The sequence below is a fragment of the Pantherophis guttatus genome, chromosome 3, assembly GCF_059756535.1.
Source record: "Pantherophis guttatus breed Tessera chromosome 3, ASM5975653v1, whole genome shotgun sequence".
NCBI lineage: Eukaryota > Metazoa > Chordata > Lepidosauria > Squamata > Colubridae > Pantherophis > Pantherophis guttatus.
Window position 1 is genome coordinate 25,514,308 of NC_142065.1, and position 22,606 is coordinate 25,536,913.

A 22,606-nucleotide genomic window follows, 5' to 3' on the forward strand; every position below is an offset into this window, starting at 1 on the left:
AATGAGGAGGCTGGAGAAGATGTGGTGCCAGGGGTGGGGATTCAGCCAGGGCCTTCAGAACCTCCAGAAGCTCCCTTAAGTGAAGAGGATGAAGAGGAGGAGCCTCTTCTCGATGCACGGGTGTGCAGAGCTGCCAAAAGGCAGGAGTGGCTCCTCAGGAGGAGGTCTCCTTGAGAGTAAGGCTTGGGGCTAATTGGCAACTCCCTTAGCCTATTTAAGAAGGAACGCCGACTGAAGCAATTTGCAGGGAACAACTGTTCACATACCTTCCTGTCTTGTCTTGTTTATCTTATCAGCTTCCTGCAAATTGCTTCTGGGCATTCTGCCAAACACAGTAAGCTTTCAGTATTATTCTTTGAATTCTTGGCAGATGTTAATGCCATTAATTAACAGCCGTTGTTGTAAAAAACTGGTTTATTTAAGGTTTGAACAGACTTTCTGTGTGCTGCGTTCTTTGGGGTCCATAGTTGGGGCAGAACAGTGGGGAGCACATTTACTACAGGTAGTTCTTGACTTACAACCATTTGTTTAATGACTACTCAACATTATGACAGCACTGAAAAAAGTGACTTAAGACTTCACTACAACCATGGCAGCATCCCTATGATCATGTGATTAAAATGCAGGTCTTTGGGTACCAACATCTATTTACAAAACCTGCAGCATCCCAGGGCCGCATGATCACCATTTGGGACCTTCGCAGGGGGCTTCCATCAAAGCCGATGGGAGAAAACAGGATTCCCTTAATCACCGTGTGATTTGCTTACTGACCAAGACAAAAAAGTTTGTAAATTGGGCATGACTCACTTATTGACCACATCACTTAGTGATGGAAATTCTGGTCCCAATTGTGATCAGAGGCTGAGGACTATCTATGTTATATCTTTCATTTCCCATCTTCCTGGCCTTCTGGTATTTTTTTCCTAATTCATTCATAAACTTTCTGAGACTTTGGGGCTTTTGTTATTCCCCCCACGATCAAGCAAAAGAAAGTGACTGTTTCAGGACTGAACATTATCACTTTGGTGGAGGGGGAGGGGAAGGCATGAAAAGAGCTGCAGATCAAAGCATCCTTGTTGTGTTTGGATATCTGCCTTGTGGAACATCTTGTCCTCCGGTGTAAGGTTGGCCCTGACCTTCTGATAGAGGTTAAAGGCCTGGGCTCTGCCAGTCAGCTTGGGGCTCCAATGGGGGGGGGGGTGAAGTATCACAGTGTAGGTGGTTGATCAATTAACAACAGATCCCACCTCTCCCCCATCCTGCTCCGCCCCGCGGTCTCCTTTTTTTAATTGGGCCACAAAGTTCTGCACTTTATACTAATTTATTTATGTTTTTAGTTTATATTGTTTTTTTTTATTTTTTATAATTGTAAGCCAGCAAGAGTTATCTTCATTTAAGATGGGCAGCCTATACATTTTATAAACTACCCAGAAGTGAATTCCACGAAAATGGAATCAGCAGAACTAGAGAAACACAGAAGAAGCGCGAAGATGGACTCGAGTACAGGTAGTCGTTGTCTTACGACCACAACTGAGCCCCAAATTTCTGTTGTTAAGTGAGACATTTGTTAAGTGAGTTTTGCCCCATTTTACAACCTTGCTTGCCAGTTGTTACGTGAATCACTGCAGTTGATAAGTTAGTAACACGGTTGTTAAATGAATCTGCCTTCCCCATTCATCTTGTCTGTAAGATTGTAAAAGGGGATCACGCGAGACAGCAACGGTCATAAGTATGAACCAGTTGCCAAGCTTCTGAATTTTGATCACATGATCACGGGGATGTCACAGAGGTAGTGTGAAAAACGGTCATCGATCATTTTTTTTTCAGTGCCGCTGCAACTTTGAACGGTCACTAAACGAACTGTCTTAAATCGAGGACGATCTATATTTATCCCTGCTCGAAAATGACAGCCATCCGTTGGGAAAGACCGATGTCAGAAGACGAGGCCTGCCAGGAAATGGGAGTGGGTTGGGTGGAGCAGGGCTGATGCAGCCTTCCTTTCTGGCCTCGCCCCGCTCTCACCCCGCTGCATTTCAGCACCGCGCTGCCACTTTTCTCGCCGCCTCCTTACGAACCAACCAGCACAGTTTTTAAAAAGAGCCGTGCGCCGCCTCGGCAGGGGCTGTTCCGGCGCCGAACCGCCCTCTCGATTTCCCTCGTCTCGGGCGAGTAGAGGCGGCGTGAGGGGGCGGGTGCCCAGGCGGAGCCATCGAGCTTGGGGGCTCGTCTTCTTGGGTCCGACAGGGCTGGTACGGAGTAGGAATCGGTTGGAAGAGCCCCCTGCTCCGGTCCGGCCCGCTACTCCCCCCTCCCCCGGTAAAACCCCTGCCTCCTCCTCCTCCTTCCTCCCCTGAGATAAAACCTCGGTCCCGGCGCTGCGTCCGGTCTCACTTAAGCCGGTCCCGTGGGGTGTTTGTCAGGGTATGGCAGCGCTGGGAGCCGTAGTGAAGAAAGTGTGGTGTATCCGCCGCTATTTGGTGCTTCTGTGCGCTCCGCTGGTGCTGCTGCCCATCCTCTTCAACCTGCCCCCCAAGGTAACGCCTTGCCCGCCACCCTTTCTAGGGTACCCCCTTATAAAGAAGCTTCTTTTCCTTCCTGCTTTCTGTGCCCCGATCCCGGACTCCGTGTCCGTCCCCATGTGGAGTAACCACTGAGCTGCTCCACCGACCAAGCTGCCTCCCCCCCGTCTTTCCAACTTTATCTTTAACTAAGATAAGCAACATCTGAGCAGGTGATTTCCCCCCCTCCTCCTCTTAGTGTGTGGGAAGCTCGGTTCATATAACTTTCAGACTGTCACCACCATTGGCACGTCGTAGTTACAGCAGTAGGAGGAGGAAGAGTAGTATGTCCTCTACTTTGCTGAAGTAAAATCTCTGCCTTAATTGTTTGTTCAACTTTTATTAAGCAAAAGTAAAGCAATATTAACTTTAATTAAGGGCCTCCCTTTTCATAAAGAACTTGTTCTCTGGAACAGCCCAGAGGTTCTGAGAAGCAACTTTTCAACATTGGTCCTTGTTCCTCTTCCCCATCTCTTCTGGTAACTTTGATTTTTTTTCTCCCTCCCTTTTCCTCTTTATCAACCGTCCTGCTTAACGTCCCAACCACTTAATCCACGCCACTTAATCTGTGCATTCTCAGGATTCTAAAATATTACTATCATATTTCTATGGTAATAATTGCTGGTTTTCTGATTCTTGCAAACTTATTATTTTTTAAATTTCAAATATGTTTATGCTGCCTTTTCTCTTAACAATTCAGAGGAACTTAAAGTTGTTGGTGCTTCATCTTGGTCTCCTACAATTTATTGATTGTACACCCCACCCAATATGATTTTTGATGACAGAAGATCATAATGACTAAAAACAGTTCTAATCCAGTGTGTTTGAAGGGCAGCAACTTGGAGACAATTGACGTTTCCAGCTAAGAATCAATCTTTCAAAATACAAGCTGACTTTCACTGATAGTTGTTCTGTATCATATACATTTTCCTTTCTTCTTTTCCAGGTTTCTTCCCTTTTCCCTCAGCATTTTTATCACTAAGAGATATTTGCCTCAAAGGAGTATTTTTTCTTCAAATCTAAATCATTAATCTCTCTGTAGAAAAATAATATTTCTGTGTCTTTAAAGTTCCAGTTTCCCCTCTGCTATGTTAGAAGACTTGCAGCTGTAGGAGAATAACTCTTCTCTACCACCCAGTCAAGAATACTGTGAGCCATGTACTGTTCTCTCCAAAATTAATTCTCTCCAGCTAAACATTGTAGCCACTATTCCCTGGCCTGATCTGGTATGATTCCCTGGTACAAGATTGTGTCTTAACGCAGCATCCTAAATCTGAATATTTTTAATTGAAGAAGACTATCTCAAGTTATTGGAGAAACCTTCATTCCATTCTGAAAAATAATGGAAAATCACAGTTTTCCAGATGCTTTTTTCATTACAAAACTAATGTAGTTAGTTTGGTTGAAGAACTGCTTCTCATTCATATCACAAGGATATGAATATTTTTCCTGGAGAAATATCCAGAGCTTGGTCATTATTGTTTTTTCAGATGCCACGTCCAGACAAACGTTTTTGTACCAATAAAGAAGAATATTTGTAGCTCAGAGTTGAAATAAGGCGTCCTTGGTGCTCTCTGAGCTTGGTTGTTTTCTTGCAAACGTTTCATTACCTGTACTTGGTAATATCATCAGTGCTTGTGACAAAAACAAACATTTTTGTTTCCTGTGCTTCAAGCGAACCTGATTAATAAAATAACATCGCTTTATTCCAATTTTTGTCTCTTCTTTCTTGGTTATTGTTTCCAAGATATTTCGTTGTTACTTTTATGTTTTGGTCACAAAGATGTTCCAGAGAGCATGCTCAGAATAGAATAAGTAAGTCCTGTACATTTTAATATACAAACAAGTAGTGTAAGATTGTAATGCAGTGCAATTTATTTTTAAGAAAAACGATTTGATTAAGAGTTTTCTAAGCAATTATTTGGCCCACTTCCTAAATTTGTCATTCCATGCATCGTCTGCAGTATAATTGTACATTATTTTTGGCTATTTCAGTACATCTATAGATGATACAAAGTCGTGTACAATAATATTAGATGTGGAATAGGATTTTTTAAAAATAGAATCAAACGTAGAAAAATGGTATAGAATTTTCTTATAAATGCTAGGATTATCATCCTTTTCTTTTTCCTCTTGCCAAGTTCTAATTGAGATATTCAGAGCTTTGCTGGCACAAGGGAGACCAACAGCAAGGACACCCAGTTCCAATTCTCTGAGAAAATGTCCCTGTCTCATCTTCTGCTTCAGTCTTTAAATGTCTTTCAGGTTAAAAGATCTGCAATCATGTGCAATAAAATCCAGCACTAGTGCTTTCAAGCACTGTGTCTCTCACTGTATATTGTATTTTGACCATTCCTGAACATGTTCAGGACAACGGTGTGGCACTGCTTTACACAATTTAATGTTCTTCAGCTACATTGTCTTTCTTCCTAAACTGCATTCCCATCAATCAGATAGAAAGCTGGTAGTATTTTTCCTTTTACACCATGAAAATCAAATTGTATCTACAGGTAGTCCTCACTTAGGGTCTGCGATTAGGTCTAACAGCTCAGTCTTTAAGCAAAGTGGTTGCTAAGTGAAATGTGCTTCTGATTTTATATAGGACAGGGTATATTAACTGACCATAATGTGAATACACGACTGAGAAAGAGAGAGATGCTGTGAAGATGGTAAATGTGAACATGGGTCACAAAATTATTTTTCCAGCAATTGTTGTAATTGCAAGCAGTCACTGTCTGAGAGAGTAGTAAGTGAGCACTACCTGTATTAATATAATATCTTAATATCATTGGACTCCCTGTTAAATTTCCTCATCCATTGATCTGCTTGCTTGGCAGAGCTATAAAACTCACAGGGAATGAATATTTTTCTTTTTTTAGTGCCTTCAAGTCAGTCTGCACTCCTTGCAATTGCCTGAAGAAGTCCCTGCGGCTTTCTTGGGATATTTTCAGAAGTGATTTGCCATCACTGCCTTCCTAGGGCTAAAAGAAAGTGACTGACCTTAAGTAACTAAGTCAGCTTTGCTAAAAGCAGGGCTAGATATCCCAATATCCTGGTTTCTAGCCTGGTGTCTGTAATCATTACACCAAACTGGATCTCTTTAGAAGCTTTGTTTACTAATTAAACTTTCAATAACTGCATTCAAATACATGTTCATACAAACCAGAATGAATAGTAACATACTAAGGCTCTTTATTTCTACCATTGAAGATAGTGTTTTAAGATGGTTGGGATATCTATCTGGCCATTTATTTGGAAGTTCAGTTGTTGGAGCCAATAATGAAGCACTTTTTGCCTATACATTCTAGGGAAACTTTTGTTTCTTATATTTTAGCCCTAAAGTGAAGCAATTATATTGTATTCTTATGCTATTCTTAGGACTGAAGTAGATATAATTTGAAATGAGTTTCAACCTGCATGTAGAATAACAGAGTGGAAGGGACCTTGGAGGTCTTCTAGTCCAACCCCCTGTTTAGGCAGGAAATCCTACACCACTTCGGACAAGTGGTTATCTAATCTCTTCTTTAAAAACTTCCAGTGTGGGAGCATTTACAACTTCTGGAGACAAGTTGTTCCACTGATTAATTGTTCTAACTATCAGGAAATTTCTCCTTCGTTCTAAGTTGCTTCTCTCCTTGATTAGTTTCCACCCATTGCTTCTTGTGTTTAAAATAATACTGATATTATCAGGACAGTTTAAAGGACTGATAATAAATGAGATCATAGCAGACGAGGAGACAGGTATAATTCTTTCCTGCAATAATCCTGAAAACAACCCTTACTCTGAAGCTGATACTTTAGAAGAATAAGACCATTGGCATAAGTGAAGTTTCAGCATTTGCAACTAGAGAAGGAAAAAGTTAGCCTCTACCTGCCCTACTGCGTTCTTTCTTTCGATTTGTCCAGTGCTTTTAAAGCTTGCATGTTTGAAGGAGAATCTGATTGTAAAGAAATTTGAGAAGGGATATTTAAACTTTGAGTGCTGCATTTTGTTCAACTTCTTCTGTTATGGATTATCAACTTTTTGGTGTTATAAAAATAACGGGTCCTTTTCTGACACATACATTAGAAATTTGGATTTATTTCCTACTCATGAATGCTAATACTATATAGTGCAGGGGTGTCAAACTCATGTTGTCATGGTGGCGTCACGTGACATATTGCGACACTCCCCCCCCCGCTTGCTAAACTGGGCGTGAGCGTGTCTTGTGCGTGATGCATCTGGCTTGTGGGCCGCGAGTTTGACAGCCCTCGTATAGTGGTTAAAGATGCTGCACCAAAACAAAAGAAACCCAGAATCTAGCCCTTGAGAGGCATGGAAGCCAGCTGGCTAATCTTGGGTCAGTCATGCTCTCTCAACCCAAATCAACATTCAGGTTCTACAACAACCTGTGGAAGAGTAGAACCCCTTGTCACATCAGATACTGAAAGCTTTGCTATGTGAACTGAAGCAATTGTAGTGCAAACCAAGCACTCAATTGAGACATGCTAAGAAAAACAGCAACATTTTAATTTTTAATTTTTTTTAAATCTGGCCCTTATTGTTTTTTTAATAAATAACTCAAGGTGATAAACATACCCAATACTACTTCTTACTTCTATTTTCTCAACAACAACATCCCTATGAGGTGAGTTGGATCGAGAAGACTAGTCCAAAATCCTCCAGCTGGCTCACAATCATCTAGTTTCTAGCCTGATAATACTTTAATCATCAAACTGCCTCAGTTTCCTACTCAGATTGTTGCCACACATACATTTTGCTAAAATAAACTGTAGGAACTGGTAGAGTTCTTCCAAGCTACATTATGCACAATGTTATTTATCACATTCATAATGCCCCTTATCTCGCAATTCAGGCGACAATATGGTAATATCTTCAATGTACCAAACAATATTAGCAAAAATCCCTGTCCCATGAAGCTTATAATCCAATTGTAAGCATGCTCCGCAACTGGTTGGATGGCACAGTTGATATGTTATCTGTCCCAGCAATAAGGCTATCTATTCTATAGACCAATCGCACCATCCATATTTAATATATCACCTCAGCAGTGACTGGATGACGATGAAAATCTTTATTATGAATAATCTTAATGTCTGTACTTTTGAATGCGATATATCAGACAGTTTAATTACAGCTTTTCCCCAAAAGGTCTTTTTCCAATATACAGTTCATAGAAGAATGCAAGAAATTGGCATCATTTTGTTGAAATACAATTTCTATTGAGCTCTAGGCTCCCTCTCCTCTGTCCCTATTTAGCGCCTGGCTCTGATGGGATGAAACATCCTGCAGGCCTGAAATCTTGTCCATGTCTGCATACAGAGGTTCCATGCAAATATTTATGCTATCTCAAGGCAATATTTTCTGTATTCGTTAAATAAACAGATTTCTTTAATTTGGGAAAAATGGCAAATGCCTAATTTTTTTTTTTTAGCAGCCAGATATTCTTCGTTGTGCTTATTGTGAGACCAATTTCTGATTTTGAGAATCAGAATAACTTTGTATGGGCACACCGAGAAGGCTGCTGTTGAAAAAGGAGAAGGCCAGACTGTACATTTTAAAATGGTGTCTTGAAATGCTAAAGGTGTTAGGACAGGTGAAGGCACAGTGGGCCAAGGTGGCGCAGTGGTTAGGGTGCAGTACTGCAGCTACTTCAGCTGACTGCTAGTTCAGCAGATCAGTGGATCAAATCTTACCGGTTCAAGGCTCAAGGTTGACTCAGCCTTCCATCCTTCCGAGGTGGGTAAAATGAGGACCCAGATTGTTGGGGGCAATATGCTATTTAGTATACTGTCTTTGGTGTAAGCCGCCCAGAGTCCTTGGAGAGTGGGCGGCATAGAAATATGAATAATAAAATAAAATAATAAAAATAATAAATTCATATGGTTGTTGGATCTATGCAGCAGGAAGGAAAACAGGTATGTTAGGCATACTTTTCTGAACTGAAACGAAGCCTGGTAGGAGTCGAACTCTAGAATTTTCACCTGCTAAGGAAGATGAAACCGTTCTGCAATGAATGAATTGTGAATGCAATCTCTCTCTCCTTCCCTTCTCCCCACAAACTGCAGAGATTTTCAAGTTTTTTGATCTGATTGACTGACACTGGGGATTTTGGGTGCTGGGTCCTGTTTATGATTTTCTTTCTTTCTTTCTTTCTTTCTTTCTTTCTTTCTTTCTTTCTTTCTTTCTTTCTTTCTTTCTTTCTTTCTTTCACAATTGTTTTAAAAAATATTTACAGAAGAAGATAAAAACTAATACAAACTAACATAAAATATGGAAGAAAGAATCAAAGAAAAATCAAAAAGTATGAGAAAAGGAAAAAGTTCAAAAAAATAGAAAAAATAAGAAAAAAGATATAAAGTAGTAGCATCTGACATTATTCACAGCAGTTTTGCTGTGCATTCTCTCTCTAAAGTTACATCATATGCGAAGTTCTTCTTTCTATAATCTATCCTATCTAATCCTCAAAACCATAAATCAGAAGTTCATTTTTTTTTTAAATTTTAGGCAAAAAAGACTACAAGAGGCTTCCAGTCACCATTACATGTAGATAATGTCCTTTCTCTAATCAAGAAAAAATCAATTTACCCATTTCAGAAAAATCTGTCAGTTTCACCAGTCTTCCATAGTGGATTGTGTCGAATCTTTGCATCTCTCTGAATATAATTATCGTGCTGCAAAAATCATATACTAAAATATTCTTCTATTGCTTTTTTCTAACTATTTATCCATTAATCCTAAAAGGAAAACTTCTGACTTCAGTTGAATGAGCTCTATTTATCTTTGTCCTTTTTTGTTTCTGGACAGCAGGGCACACTTACAAACAATCTGGCCTTCTCTGCAATTTTACAAAGTTTGGTTTTTCCAGTAGGTTTTTGGAAACAGATGTATTGTGAATTCTTTCCTCTTGGAATATGATACTTTTGTTTGAATTGAGTTCATATACCTGTTCCGACACAGGACTGCAAAGTTACTTTCTGATTTTTATGTATATATTTAACCTTAAGTTTGGTTGCTCAGAGTTGCAGTGGCATGTACGTTTCATAAAACAAAAATATTTCTATTTATTTCAGTATAAAATGTCAGGTGGAGTGTTGAATTTGGCAGATATGAAGGAACCTGTCGGGAACCCAAATATTCATGAGCGTATTGATGAAACTTTCCATTATATTACTGCTGGCATTTAGATTATACCTTGATTGAAAAACAAACAAACAAAATAGCTTTGCTGGACCAGGTCAAAGTCTTGCCTAGTCTAGCACCCACTTACATATAGTGTTGTTCATTTATTTTGAGTGATATGGAAGCAAAGCTTGAAGTACCAGCTTCCTCCTGTTGTTCCTTCCAGTAACAGATAATTCAGAGGCAGTTCCTGAATTTCATTTCCTGAAAGTGGCGGCAGCACATCAGCAGTAGCCAATAATTCTACATTAATCTTTTGATTCTGTTTTGACGTCCTTTGTCCCTAGTAGCCATCAGCATGTCTTCTATTATTATAGTGACTTCTCAGTATTAATTATGCAGAAAAACACTTTTTTTCTCTTTGTCCTGACTCTTGGCAAATAGCTTTATTGGCAATCCCCTGTTTCTAGTGTTTGCTTTGCTGTGAGTATAACACCGAGATGAGTAACCTATACCCTAGAATTGCATGCACAGATACAGACACAAACACAAACACAGACAAAGGCACAGACATGCACATATACATACCCGCATCCACAGTGTATTTTAGAAGTTTCACTGATCACTTTTGCTGAACATCAGTTGTAGGTTTCCAGCTATTTTGAGAAGGCAAACGCACAAATATTGCAACGGAATCCATAAAAAGGTCTTAAAATAGAGACAGAGATGGAGAAGGGAATTCTAATACCGGTATTATCATCTTGCCCACTGTCGTGTAAAGTTACAAAGGATGATAATCTGCAGTAGCATAGCCCAAGGTTTATTTGTAGATGGAAGGGAATATACCCCAATTTTGTTAGGTTATTTAATTGTAGGCAGTGTTTTTCAAGCTTGGTACCTTTAAGATGTGGGACTTCAAATCCAAGAATTGTTCAGCCAGCATGTTCACCTGTTTCTTTGCTCTGGAACAATCTGAAAAAAAAGGAAGATTTTGGAAATTCTAAGATTTGAAATTGCACTGGCTAATACCTAATAAGAAAATAATTCATTTGCCCCATTATTAAACAGTTTATTTTTTGCTATTTTAATTGTATTTACTTTTATCCTACTCTACCACATTCATACTTTACAGTAAAGCAAGCTATGATTTTGCTATTCTCAATACAAGAATTTTATTGTATGTATCCTACAAATAATTTACAAGATCCAATATAAAATGGCTAATCACATTACTTATCTCCCATCTCCATACAGTATGTAGTAAGTACTTCAAAACTAGGTTTTGGTACTTTCAATTTATTTGCCTTCTTGTCACCAAGCATTCCCAGTCACCATATTCTGGGAGTTGAAGTCCAGACATCTTCTATTGCACTGTAAATAGTTGGAAGTCGCTGCTTTTTTTTCTTTTTCTTTTCCTTTTTACCTTATATCCCCTTTCCCTTCTTTGTGATCTTTATTTTCATTTATAAAAATGAGATAATAACCTCTAATAAAAATGTAAAAAAAGAGAGATCACTGAAAGGGTGAAATCATTATGGAGTGTACCCTATTGGGCTGGGAAGCTGTGTTTCTCAAGTACTCATCTCATCCCAATCCAAGGTGGAGTTATGCCTTTCCTTCAATGAATTGGAGACGAAGACAGAATACAAGCCTTTATGCCATAATAAAAGGGCATCACACCAGGGGTGGGCTTCAAAAATTTTAGCAAGGGGTTCTCTGCCCAGTTGCTGGCTGGGTGTGGCCATGGTGGGCGTGGCCTAGTCAGCCTCCTGCACCATGGCGGGGGGGGAACGAGTTTTTGCCCTCCCCAGACTCCGGAGGCTTTTCTCGAGCCTCCGGGAGGGTGAAAACGGCCTCCCCAGGCTCCAGAGGCCCTCTGGAGTTTCCAGCCTTCTTGAACTTCCGATAGGCCCGTTTTTCACCCTCCCCAAGTTTCCGTGTGCGCCCTGCACCCTGCACTTACCTGCATCCAAAACTGATTGTGTGGGCACTCCTGGAAGGGGTGGGCAGCGGTGAGCAGGGCCAGCCAGGAGTAGGATTTGGGGGTTCTCCAAACTGCACAGAATCTTAGCTAGCGGTTCTCCCGAACCCCTGAGAACCCCCAGCAGCCCACTCCTGCATCACACTCAGATTTTGGCAGTGTCTCCATAAAATCACACTTGAGCAATCAATGAGGAACAAGGTCAAAAGGGGGCATCAAAAGATATTTATAATGTAGGCTTCAATGCCATTAAACAAAGTCAAGACAAGGTAATTCAGAGTAAACCTTTTGCTACGTATTCTAAGTGTTAATAGCAAGAACATGAGATCTATGTGTCTATCATTTCAAGGAATTTGATATGCATTTAGGCTCTACTAATTCTATATAGTGCTTCTGAAAAGGAGCAGCAACCTCTTCAGAAGCAGCAGCTCCTACTTCAATAAATTCAACACATGCATTTTGTAATAAACAGCTATATGTACAGAAATATTTGAATATTATTCCTGGACCACATTCCTTAATGTTGGACCTCGTCTCTCATCTTTTCCAAAAGAAAGTCAGAGACAAGTGAACTCCAGAAACTTTCCCACACTTATTATATGTGTTCATATGTATTATTCATATAATTTATATATGTTAATATACATAGATAGATAGATAGATAGATAGATAGATAGATAGATAGATAGATAGATAGATACTTAGTATACTTTTTTGGGGTAGAGATAGATTTGAAATTGACTACAGGTACTTAACAACAGTTCATTTAGTGACCATTCAAAGTTACAATGGCATTGAAAAAAAAGTGATTTATGACCACTTTTCACATTTATGACCATTGCAGCATCCCCATGGTCACATGATGAAAATTCAGACGATTGGCAATTGACTCATATTTATGACGGTTGCAGTGTCCTGGGGTCATGTGATCCCCTTTTGCGACCTTCTTACAAGCAAAGTCAATGGGTAAGCAAGGTACACGTAACAACTGTGTTACTAACTTAACAACTGCAGTGATTCGCTTAACAACTGTGGCAAGAAAAGTTGTAAAATGGGGCAAAATTCACTTAAATGTTTCACTTAGCAACAGAAACTATGGGCTCAATTGTGGTTGTAAGTCGAGGAGCACTGTACACTGCTACTAAATATCCCCTGAGAAGAGGTAGAGAATTCACCAAACAGGCCACTGTGATTATTGGTGTTCAGGCCTGCACTTGAGCTTGCACAAGACTCTCCAGTTTGTTCTGATATTGAAAAAGTTCTTGTCACAGCTTTTCTGTCACCTATATACTGTAATTCTGGAAAAAAAAGATGCCATATAGAAGAGGAAAAGGCAAAAAAAAAGTGAAAGGGGGGAAGGAAGATAGAAGAAGAGGGAGAGCACAGAAGGAGGAAGGCACAGAAATATCATGGTCTTTTTTAGAGCATTCTGTAGAACATTGTCCTCTTCTGTAGTGAGATCTTATTTAGCTCTGAGTTATTGAGACGGAACTCAGTCACTTTTGTAATTGAAAACTTCACTGTTGTTAAAGTTACAGCAAAGGTAGATATTAAGGCATATTTTGAACAATTATTCCCACAATCTCTTAATATTGGCATTCTGTCTGCACTGATGGGAATACAAATCCAGAATAAATAATGGAGAACAATAGCAATAGCACTTAGATTGTTACATCGCTTCACAGTGCTGTACAGCCCTCTCTAAGCAGTTTACACAGTCAGCATATTGCCCCCAACCATCTGGGTCCTCATTTTACCGACCTCGGAAGGATGGAAGGCTGAGTCAACCTTGAGCCGGTGAGACTCGAACTGCCAAATATTCTTCTTTTTCCTCTGTGGTAACAGATTATGTAAAACATGTCTTGCATAACTGAGGAAAACACAACTCAGCTGGCAATTATTACACGGTTGGAAAATTAACTCAGTCACAAGGCTCGTAAGAAAGTTCGCATTTGTAACAAAAAAAGTCATTCTGAATGTTAAACAAGTCAAATAATTATTTTTTTAAAAAGAACATTTGAACTAATTCAGAGGCTGGGTCAAAACTAATTGGTCATTGCCATGGAGCACAGTAAGTCAGACGTCAAAACTGGTAGAATCAAGAAAGATGCTATTTACATCTTTTTTCTTTTTCCATGGGAACTGATGCCCTTTGACCAAATTCACCACATGGCTGCTTTGTGCAGAGACTTTGGTTCCCAGTTTATGTTAAAATTGAGAGATGGGAAATTTGGTAGCTTTGATAGATCTGTTTGGAAATCTGTTTGGAAACCTGAAGAACAGGTGGACAACACAAATAGCCCATTTGTCAGGACCGGAAATTCCCATTTTTTCAAATTACGTATGATACTTCTTTCCAGCCAGTTCTCAAAACTTTATAATTACATTGCCTAAAGTTGTGGTTGTGACTTCTGTATTTGAATAAAGATTAATCACTTGCAGAAATGTAGGTGATGTGACTTGGAATAATACTTATTTACTAGCACTTTTATTGGTCAATGACTGAAATACATTTTTTGCCTAGTAAGTCTTGTTTCCAACTCTTGTTTCCAACTCAGTTTCTGCATGCTGCACTTAAGTGGGTGATTAAATAGATTTCTTAGTTCATCTTGTGTAGTTTCCATTCCAGTATATGCCCAGCCCTTTTGAAATATTGAATGATGAGCTAATGACAATGTTTTTCTTTCCTTGGCTGTTTTCTTCCTTTGGTTTTTTTTCACCTGAATGACTGTTTTGTTTTGTTTTCTTATCTGATCCCTCCATTAATGAAATTAATCCATCTGATGTATACCTTTAACCTAAAATTCTTCTTGCAGCCTTAAATCCATACAAAAAAGGGAATCTATTGAGTGCTCATGTAGACCATAAATAACTTATCATGCACTTATAATAAACCACACTTCTGAAGTACCTTTTACATAATTCAGATACTTCATGTTTATAGTCAAACTTTAATATAATAGATCACTATTATAATAAGTATGAAGGTATGCAGTGGCTTTAGACTTCACAAGAAAATTGTACCTAGTTCTGCTGAAGAGAATGTCAGCATTTGCTTAGGCTGACACAATGGGTAGGGGCAAGGAAAGCAGGCTGTAGGATTTATTAGGATAAATAATCAGCACCCACTGATTTAACACACCCATGGTGTTAAAGAGATACAGAAATCTTTAATCTTTGTTTCTATCTAGGGTTCATCTGAGTGCAAACTTTCAGCCCCCCCCTTTTCCCTCAAGGGAACCTGAGATGCCTGGCTCCGACATCACCACAGATATGCTTCCTTAAAGGCAGCTACTCTCAATGCTGAAAAATGTTGATGAGAAGAAGGAAGAGCCACAGCCCTAGACAATGGTCGAACAAATGAACATTGAGTCTGAAAGAGGAGAGTTGATGAAAACATGACAGAAAGCACCCTCCATAGTTTTTAAGGAGAGGGGGATACCATCAGACTTGCATAATTCTGTTAAAATAACCAATAATAATACATACTGCTAATGGGATTTTAATATTTTTTTATACCTGAGGTTTTTATATGTAGTTTTACCTATTTGTTCTGTGCCACTCAGAGTCACTTCGATGAAATGAGCAGCTCTATACATTTGATAAATGAATGAATGAATAAATAAATAAATAAAAATTTTGCAAAAAAAAAAAGTTAGAGTAAGTACTCCCAGATGTGTTGGTCTGCACTAGCTTGCAAGGCTAACAGAAACCTAATTTGTAGCATTGCTGTTGTAAACAATGAGAATAAAGTAAGAATTACAAATGTTTTTGCAATTTTCCAAGTGATTTATAAGTCCTTTATAATGCTTCCCCCCCCTCTTTTTTTTTCCATTGCAGGAAGGAAAATGTCTCTATGTCATTTTGGTGATGGCTATATATTGGTGCACTGAAGCGCTGCCTTTATCAGTGACGGCTCTTCTCCCTATAATTCTGTTTCCGTTCCTTGGAATTCTCCCAGCCAGCAAAGTTTGTCCCCAATACTTTTTAGACACCAACTTCCTCTTTTTGAGTGGCTTGACCATGGCGGCTGCCATTGAAGAGTGGAATCTGCACCGTAGAATTGCATTGAGAATACTTATGTTAGTGGGAGTCCAACCAGCCAGGTAAGTAACTACAGAAACAACTAAAATTAGAGTTTAGTTGTGTCCAAAATAAGAAAAGAAGGGGTGGGCTAACATTGCACTTGTCATAGTGATCTATCATATAGCAGAAATGTGTGGATCCCAGATACATATTATTTGTTATATTTATTCCCTATCTTTTCTCCAGGAACAAATGATGGCTTAGGGTTCTCTCTGTTTCTGCAGCATTCCTCCCCGCCAACAACAGTGCTGTGGTATAGGTTGTGCACAATCATACAATAACTTTGCCTGGCCTTTAACCCAGGTTTTCTTAGTTCTAGCCTAACACCATTATACCACTTTTTGTAAACATGTCAAGTTTGGATTTAGTCAAGGTCTTTTGTACTTTGTGAATTTGGATGATGAATAATTTTTAATTTTAATTTAATTTAATTTCGAATTTATATACCGCCCTTCTCCCTGAGGACTCAGGGCGGTGTACAGCCAAGATAAAAAACATAGAATACAAATATTAAAACATTTAAAAATATATATAAAATTTGGCCCAAAAAATTAAAAATCACAGACTAATTAAAAGGATTTAAAAGTTTTAAAATTTCTTCTTAAGCCAACCCGGCTTGCTGGAAAAGATAGGTTTTCAGGGAACGACGGAAGGCATTGAGGTCCTGGATTCTTCTTATCTCCGGGGGCAACTGATTCCAGAGGGTGGGAGCCCCCACAGAGAAAGCCCTCCCCCTGGGGGCCACCAGCCTACATTGTTTGGCTGATGGCACCCTGAGGAGGCCCTCTCTGTGGGAGCGCACGGGTCGATGGGAGGTCATCGGTAGCAGTAGGCGGTCTCGGAGATAGCTAGGCCCTATGCCATGGAGCGCTTTAAAGGTGATAACCAACACCTTGAAGCGCACCCGGAAGACCACCGGGAGCCAGTGCAGCTCGCGCAGGAGTGGTGTTACATGGGAGCGCCATGTTGCTCCCATCACTACCCGCGCTGCTGCATTCTGGACCAGCTGGAGCCTCCGGGTGCTCTTCAAGGGGAGCCCCATGTAGAGAGCGTTACAGTAGTCAAGGCGAGAGGTGACGAGGGCATGAGTGACTGTGCACAGGGAATCCCGATCAAGAAAGGGCCGCAACTGGCGAATCAGGCGAACCTGATAAAAGGTCCCCCTGGTAACAGCCGTCAGATGTTCCTCCAAAGACAGCTGCCCATCCAGGAGGACTCCCAGATTGCGAGCCCTTTCAGTGGGGGCCAAAGACTCGCCCCCAATAGTCAGTGATGGAGTCAACTGACTATATCGGGATGCCGGGAGCCACAGCCACTCAGTCTTGGAAGGGTTGAGCCTGAGCCTGTTCCTCCCCATCCAGATCCGCACAGCCTCCAGGCACTGGGACATCACTTCAAGGGCATCGTTGGGGTGGCCTGGGGTGGAGATGTACAGCTGGGTGTCATCAGCGTACTGGTGGTATCTCACCCCAAAGCCACGGATGATCTCGCCCAGCGGCTTCACATAAATGTTGAACAGAAGGGGCGAGAGGACCGATCCCTGCGGCACTCCACAAATGAGAGGCCTCGAGGTCGACCTCTGCCCCCCTGCCAACACAAACTGCGACCGGTCGGAGAGAAAGGAGGAGAACCACCGTAACACGGTGCCTCCCACCCCCAACTCTTCCAGCCGGTGCAGCATGATACCATGGTCGATGGTATCAAAAGCCGCTGAGAGATCTAATAGGACCAGAACAGAGGAATAACCCCGTCCCGAGCCCTCCAGAGATCATCAACCAGCGCGACCAATGCCGTTTCCGTGCTGTGCCCAGACCTGAAACCTGACTGGAACGGATCCAGATAGGATGTTTCCTCCAGGAATTGTGGAAACTGTTGCGCGACCACACTCTCAACAACCTTCGCAATGAAGCGAAGGTTGGAGACAGGACGATAGTTAGCCAATATTGCTGGGTCCAGGGACGGCTTCTTGAGGAGAGGCCTCACCACCGCCTCTTTCAGGGCAGCGGGGAAGTGACCCTCACTCAAGGAAGCATTAATAACGCCCTGGAGCCAGCCTCGTGTAACCTCCCGGGAAGCCAGTACCAACCAGGAGGGACACGGGTCCAGTAAACATGTGGCCGCACTAAGTCTCCCCAAAATCCTGTCCACATCATCGGGAGTCACAGCATCAAACTCCTCCCAGATAACATTCTCAAGACTGTTCCTCGTCACCCTGCCCTGATCTACCCAGTCAGAGTCCAAATCCCCCCGGATCTGAACGATTTTGTCATACAGGTATTGTCCGAAATCCTCCGCCCTGCCTTCTAAGGGATCCTCCCGCACTCCCAGATGGAGCAGGGCGCGGGTCACCCTAAACAGGGCGGCCGGACGATTCCCTGATGACGCAATAGAGGCGGAAAAGTAGTTAGACTTTGCCGTCTTTATCGCCACTAGGTAGGTCTTAATATGCGACCTTACCAGTGTTCGATCAGATTCAGCGAGACTGGCCCTCCAACCGCTCTCCAGGCGTCTTTTCCGGCGCTTCATTTCCCTCAGCTCCTCAGTAAACCAAGGAGCCACCCGGGATCGGCATCGGGTCAGAGGCCGCAAAGGCACAACTCGGTCCAAGGCCCCACCAGCCGCCCGATCCCAGGCGGCTACCAGGTCCTCGGCCGAGTCATGTGCTAGATCCTCTGGAAATGGCCCAAGCTCCGTCTGGAACCTATCAGGATCCATCAGGCGCCTGGGGCGGATCCATCTAATTGGATCCGCCTCCCTGCGGCGAGGGGTCGCGGTTCGAAGATCTAGGCGAAGGAGTGAGTGGTCAGTCCATGACAAGGGTTCCATGTCTATATCCCCTATAACAAGACCACTCAACCACTGGCCAGAGACAAAAATCAGATCCAGAGTGTGACCTCCCCTGTGAGTAGGGCCATGAACTAACTGGGTCAGGTCCATGGCCGTCATGGAAGCCATGAACTCCCGAGCCACCTCAGACGTTTCACCGACAGATGGCAAGTTGAAATCACCCATGACTAAAAGCCTGGGTGTATCTACTGCCACCGTGGCTATCACGTCGAGTAGCTCAGGAAGGGCTGTTGCCACGCGGCAGGGAGCCAGGTACGTAAGCAACAAGCCCATCTGAACCCCACGGCCCCACCTCACAAGGAGGGACTCACATCCGGCTATCTGAGGCACAGTGGTCTCCCTCGGATCCAGATCCTCGTTAATAATAACCGCCACCCCCCCGCCCCTCCCCTGGGCCCTCGGCTGATGGAATGCTCTGAAGCCTGGTGGGCACATTTCAACCAGAGGGACGCCACCCTCCGGGCCCAACAATAGCAATAGCACTTAGTCTTATTATATACTGCTTCATAGTGCTTTACAGCACTCTGAGTGGTTTACAAAGTCAGCATGTTGCCCCCAACAACTTGGGTCCTCATTTTACCGACCTCGGAAGGATGGAAGGCTGAGTCAGCCTTGAGAATGCAGTATTGCAGGCTGTGGGCAGAGTTAGCCTGCAATACTGCATTCTAACCACTGTGCCACCATGGCTCCTGAAAATTTGTTTAAAAAGACTTCTATAGCCCTTGCAAATAAGCTGGTATGGTATGGTATGGTATGGTGTGGTGTGGTGTGGTGTGGTGTGGTGTGGTGTTTGTATGTGTGGTATGGTATGGTGTATGGTGTATGGTATGGTATGGTGTGGTGTGGTGTGTGGTATGTGGTGTGTGTGGTATGTGGTGTGTGGTATTTGTTTAAAAAGACTTCTATAGCCCTTGCAAATAAGCTGGTATGGTATGGTATGGTGTGGTGTGGTGTGGTGTGGTGTGGTGTGGTGTGGTGTGGTGTGGTGTGGTGTGGTGTTCGTATGTGTGGTATGGTATGGTGTATGGTGTATGATATGGTATGGTGTGGTGTGGTGTGTGGTATGGTGTGTATGTGTGGTATGGTATGGTATGGTGTATGGTATGTGGTGTATGGTGTATGGTATGGTATGGTACAGGGGTGGGTTCTACTTACCTTTACTACCAGTTTGCAATGGAAGTGTGCGTGCGTGAAGTGCCAAAACTGGAGTGATAGTGGTGCTGGCCCTTACAGATCTCTTGATAGTCTTTGGTAACATTGATCAAGTTATCTTTCTAGATTACTTTGGAAGGATTAGCATGGAGGGCACCAGGGGTGGGTTCTAAAATTTTTTACTACTGGTTCTGTGAGCATGGCTTATTTTGTGGGCGTGGCTTGGTGGGGGGGGTAATGTGACTGGGTGGGCGTGGCCAACTTTTTTTTAAAAAAAACTTTTAAAAGCATTTTTTCTACAACCTTAAGAGGTTGCAGAAAAAAATGCTTTTAGAAGCCTCTGACGATCAGGCAACTCAGCTGGGATCGCCAGAGGCTTTTAAAGGCATTTTTTTTCCTACAACCTCTTTGGCAGAAGAAGTTGCAGAAAAAAATACTTTTAGAAGCCTCTGATGTTCCCAGCTGAGCTGCACGATCATCAGAGGCTTTTTTTTTTTTACTTTTAAAAGCATTTTTTCGGCCGAAGAGGTTGTGGGCGGGGTAAGTGAGCAGCGACAGGGTCGGGGACCGGTTCAGGGGCATGGCCAGCCAATGTTATTACTGGTTCTCCGAACTACTACAAATTTTTACTACCAGTTCTTGCGAACCGGGAGCAACCCACCACTGGAGGGCACAGTGGTTTCAGTGCTTCAGTGCTCTGGGGCAGGTTCCTGTCAGTGTTGGTGGGGGTTCCATGTAGTGTTAAGCCCCCGCTTTGCAGGTTTTCTCAGGATTCTGCTCTCTTCCCATCCCATACCTATTTGGGATGATGGCATCAGTTGGAATGGTTTTAATAATCATCAGTATGCTGATGATACTCAATTACATCATACTACATCTACACCAGGCCAAGCAAGTGATGACGTCAAGGTTTTGTCCACAAGTCCAAAGAGTGTGGGGGACTGGAGGGGGAAGAAGAGGTTTTGATTTAGCCCTAGCGAGATTGAATGGCTAGAAGTCTTAGGGCTCACTAAACCAGTGGATTTTCCAGCATTTGTTGTGGCTGGGATAGCATTCTCACAAAAAGTGTCACAAAGAGTGTACAGTTTGGGAGACCTCCTAGAATCTCAGTTCCAACTTGACAAAAAGGAGGCACAAATCCATTACAGCTGTTCCTGAATTAGGAGGCCTTACTTATCATGACTTGGTCACTTCCCGTTCAGATTACTGCGACACAATCTATATGGAGTTGTACTTGAAGACTTCTCAAAAGCTGTAACAGGTCCAGAATATGGCAGTGTGACTAGTTAAGGGCTCACTAAGCTACTTTCAGGTAACATTACTTCTGCACAAGCTGCACAGGCTCCCAATAGGTTTCCAGATGCAACTGAAGATGCTGAGTATCAGCTATGAAGTCCTTTGTGGTGTAAATTTGGTTACAATCTCTTGTTAGTTTGACACAGAGCAACACAAGGCACCCACAATTACTCATACCGCTGCAAGATTTCATACGACAGATTTGCTTAGAAAAATAATTCTCATTGAAAATAATTACAAAACATAAAACCTGTTTAACATATTCTATAGATGTGGCTGTCACCTTGACAACAGGACAAAGTGTTTCTATTCTCGTAGGTTTCATTTTGTGTTGAATTTTAAACCCTGTAAATAAAGTCAGTGAGCCTTCTGTTCTGGTGGTTAAACATCAGACTAGAAACCAGGAGATTGTGAGTTCTAGTCCTACCTGGCACAAAGCCAGTTGGTTGAACTTGGACCAGTCATTCTCTATCAGCCGTGGGAAAGAGACAATGATAAACCACTGCAAAAAAACTCTTGCCAAAACACCTGCAGAGATTACTCAAGGCAATTGCCAAGAGTCAGAAAGTAAAATAAAGGCATTTTTGAATCAATCTTAGCTCCTGGTTAGTACATGAACACATTTGTATTGCTGCCAATACAAAAGTGCTTTATCATTGCCTTCTTTTAGGATTTTCCCCCCCAATTTTTCAAGAATTTTTCAGGATCTTGTGGTTTTTGGTATCTTTTATCCTAATACAAAGTGGGTCTGTCCCAGCTCAGGTTTTTTGAGATCACCTAGGATTGGTTAATGTTGAGATTTGATGGGTTTTTAATCTTTGGTCTGGTTTTAAATCCTTTTCCTGTTAATCCCTTATAATTTGTGTTGTGCTCTGGCTCAGTTTTGCTTATCCACAGTCAGAACAAAGATGGTATCAGTTATAGTCCAATATATATGGAAGTGTAGAGAATAAAGAAGATGATCTTGATGGAGTGAATGAAGGCAGCAAGTAGATAAACATTGTGGAAGCCCAAATGTGGCAGAGGAGATCTGAAAATGTCTGAGACAACCCTTTATGTGAATTCACATGAACATAAAAAAGATAGGAAGAGAAGCACATTCAGACTTGCAAGACTCTTACTCTAGCTATTCATAACAAAAGTAGCTATAGTTGGCATATAGTAGTTAAAAGTGGCATATTTGGCATCTGTTTCTGGGTCTGGCTATCTAGTAAGACTGACAGTAAGGCACCAAATTGGTATATGCTGGTAGCAGTGGTGAAATGTAAATTTTGTTACTACCGGTTCTGTGGGCGTGGCTTGGTGGTGATGGGTAATATGACCCAGTGGCCGTGGCCAATTTTTTTTTTTTTACTTTTAAAACCATTTTTCTACAACCTCTTTGGCTGAAGAGGTTGTTAAAAAAATGCTTTTAAAGCCTCTGACGATCCCAGCTGACTTTCCTGATCGGCAGAGGCTTTGTTTGTACTTTTAAAAGCATTTTTTCTATAACCTCTTCGGCCGAAGAGGTTGTAGAAAAAATGCTTTTAAAAATAAAAAAAAAGCCTCTGATGATTGTGCGGC

General features: G+C 41.8%; 1 protein-coding gene across 1 annotated transcript in view; it reads left to right on the forward strand.

Moving 5' to 3' along the window:
* The first annotated feature begins 2,239 nt into the window (after positions 1 to 2,239).
* The window catches only part of SLC13A3 (solute carrier family 13 member 3), a 54,383-nt gene continuing 34,016 nt past the window's right edge, over positions 2,240 to 22,606 (forward strand). Inside the window, exons 1-2 of the mRNA XM_034413852.3 lie at positions 2,240 to 2,534; positions 15,503 to 15,768. Of these exons, the coding sequence (XP_034269743.1) occupies positions 2,424 to 2,534; positions 15,503 to 15,768 (377 nt within the window). The 5' untranslated portion in view covers positions 2,240 to 2,423. The remainder of the gene's footprint in view (positions 2,535 to 15,502; positions 15,769 to 22,606) is intronic.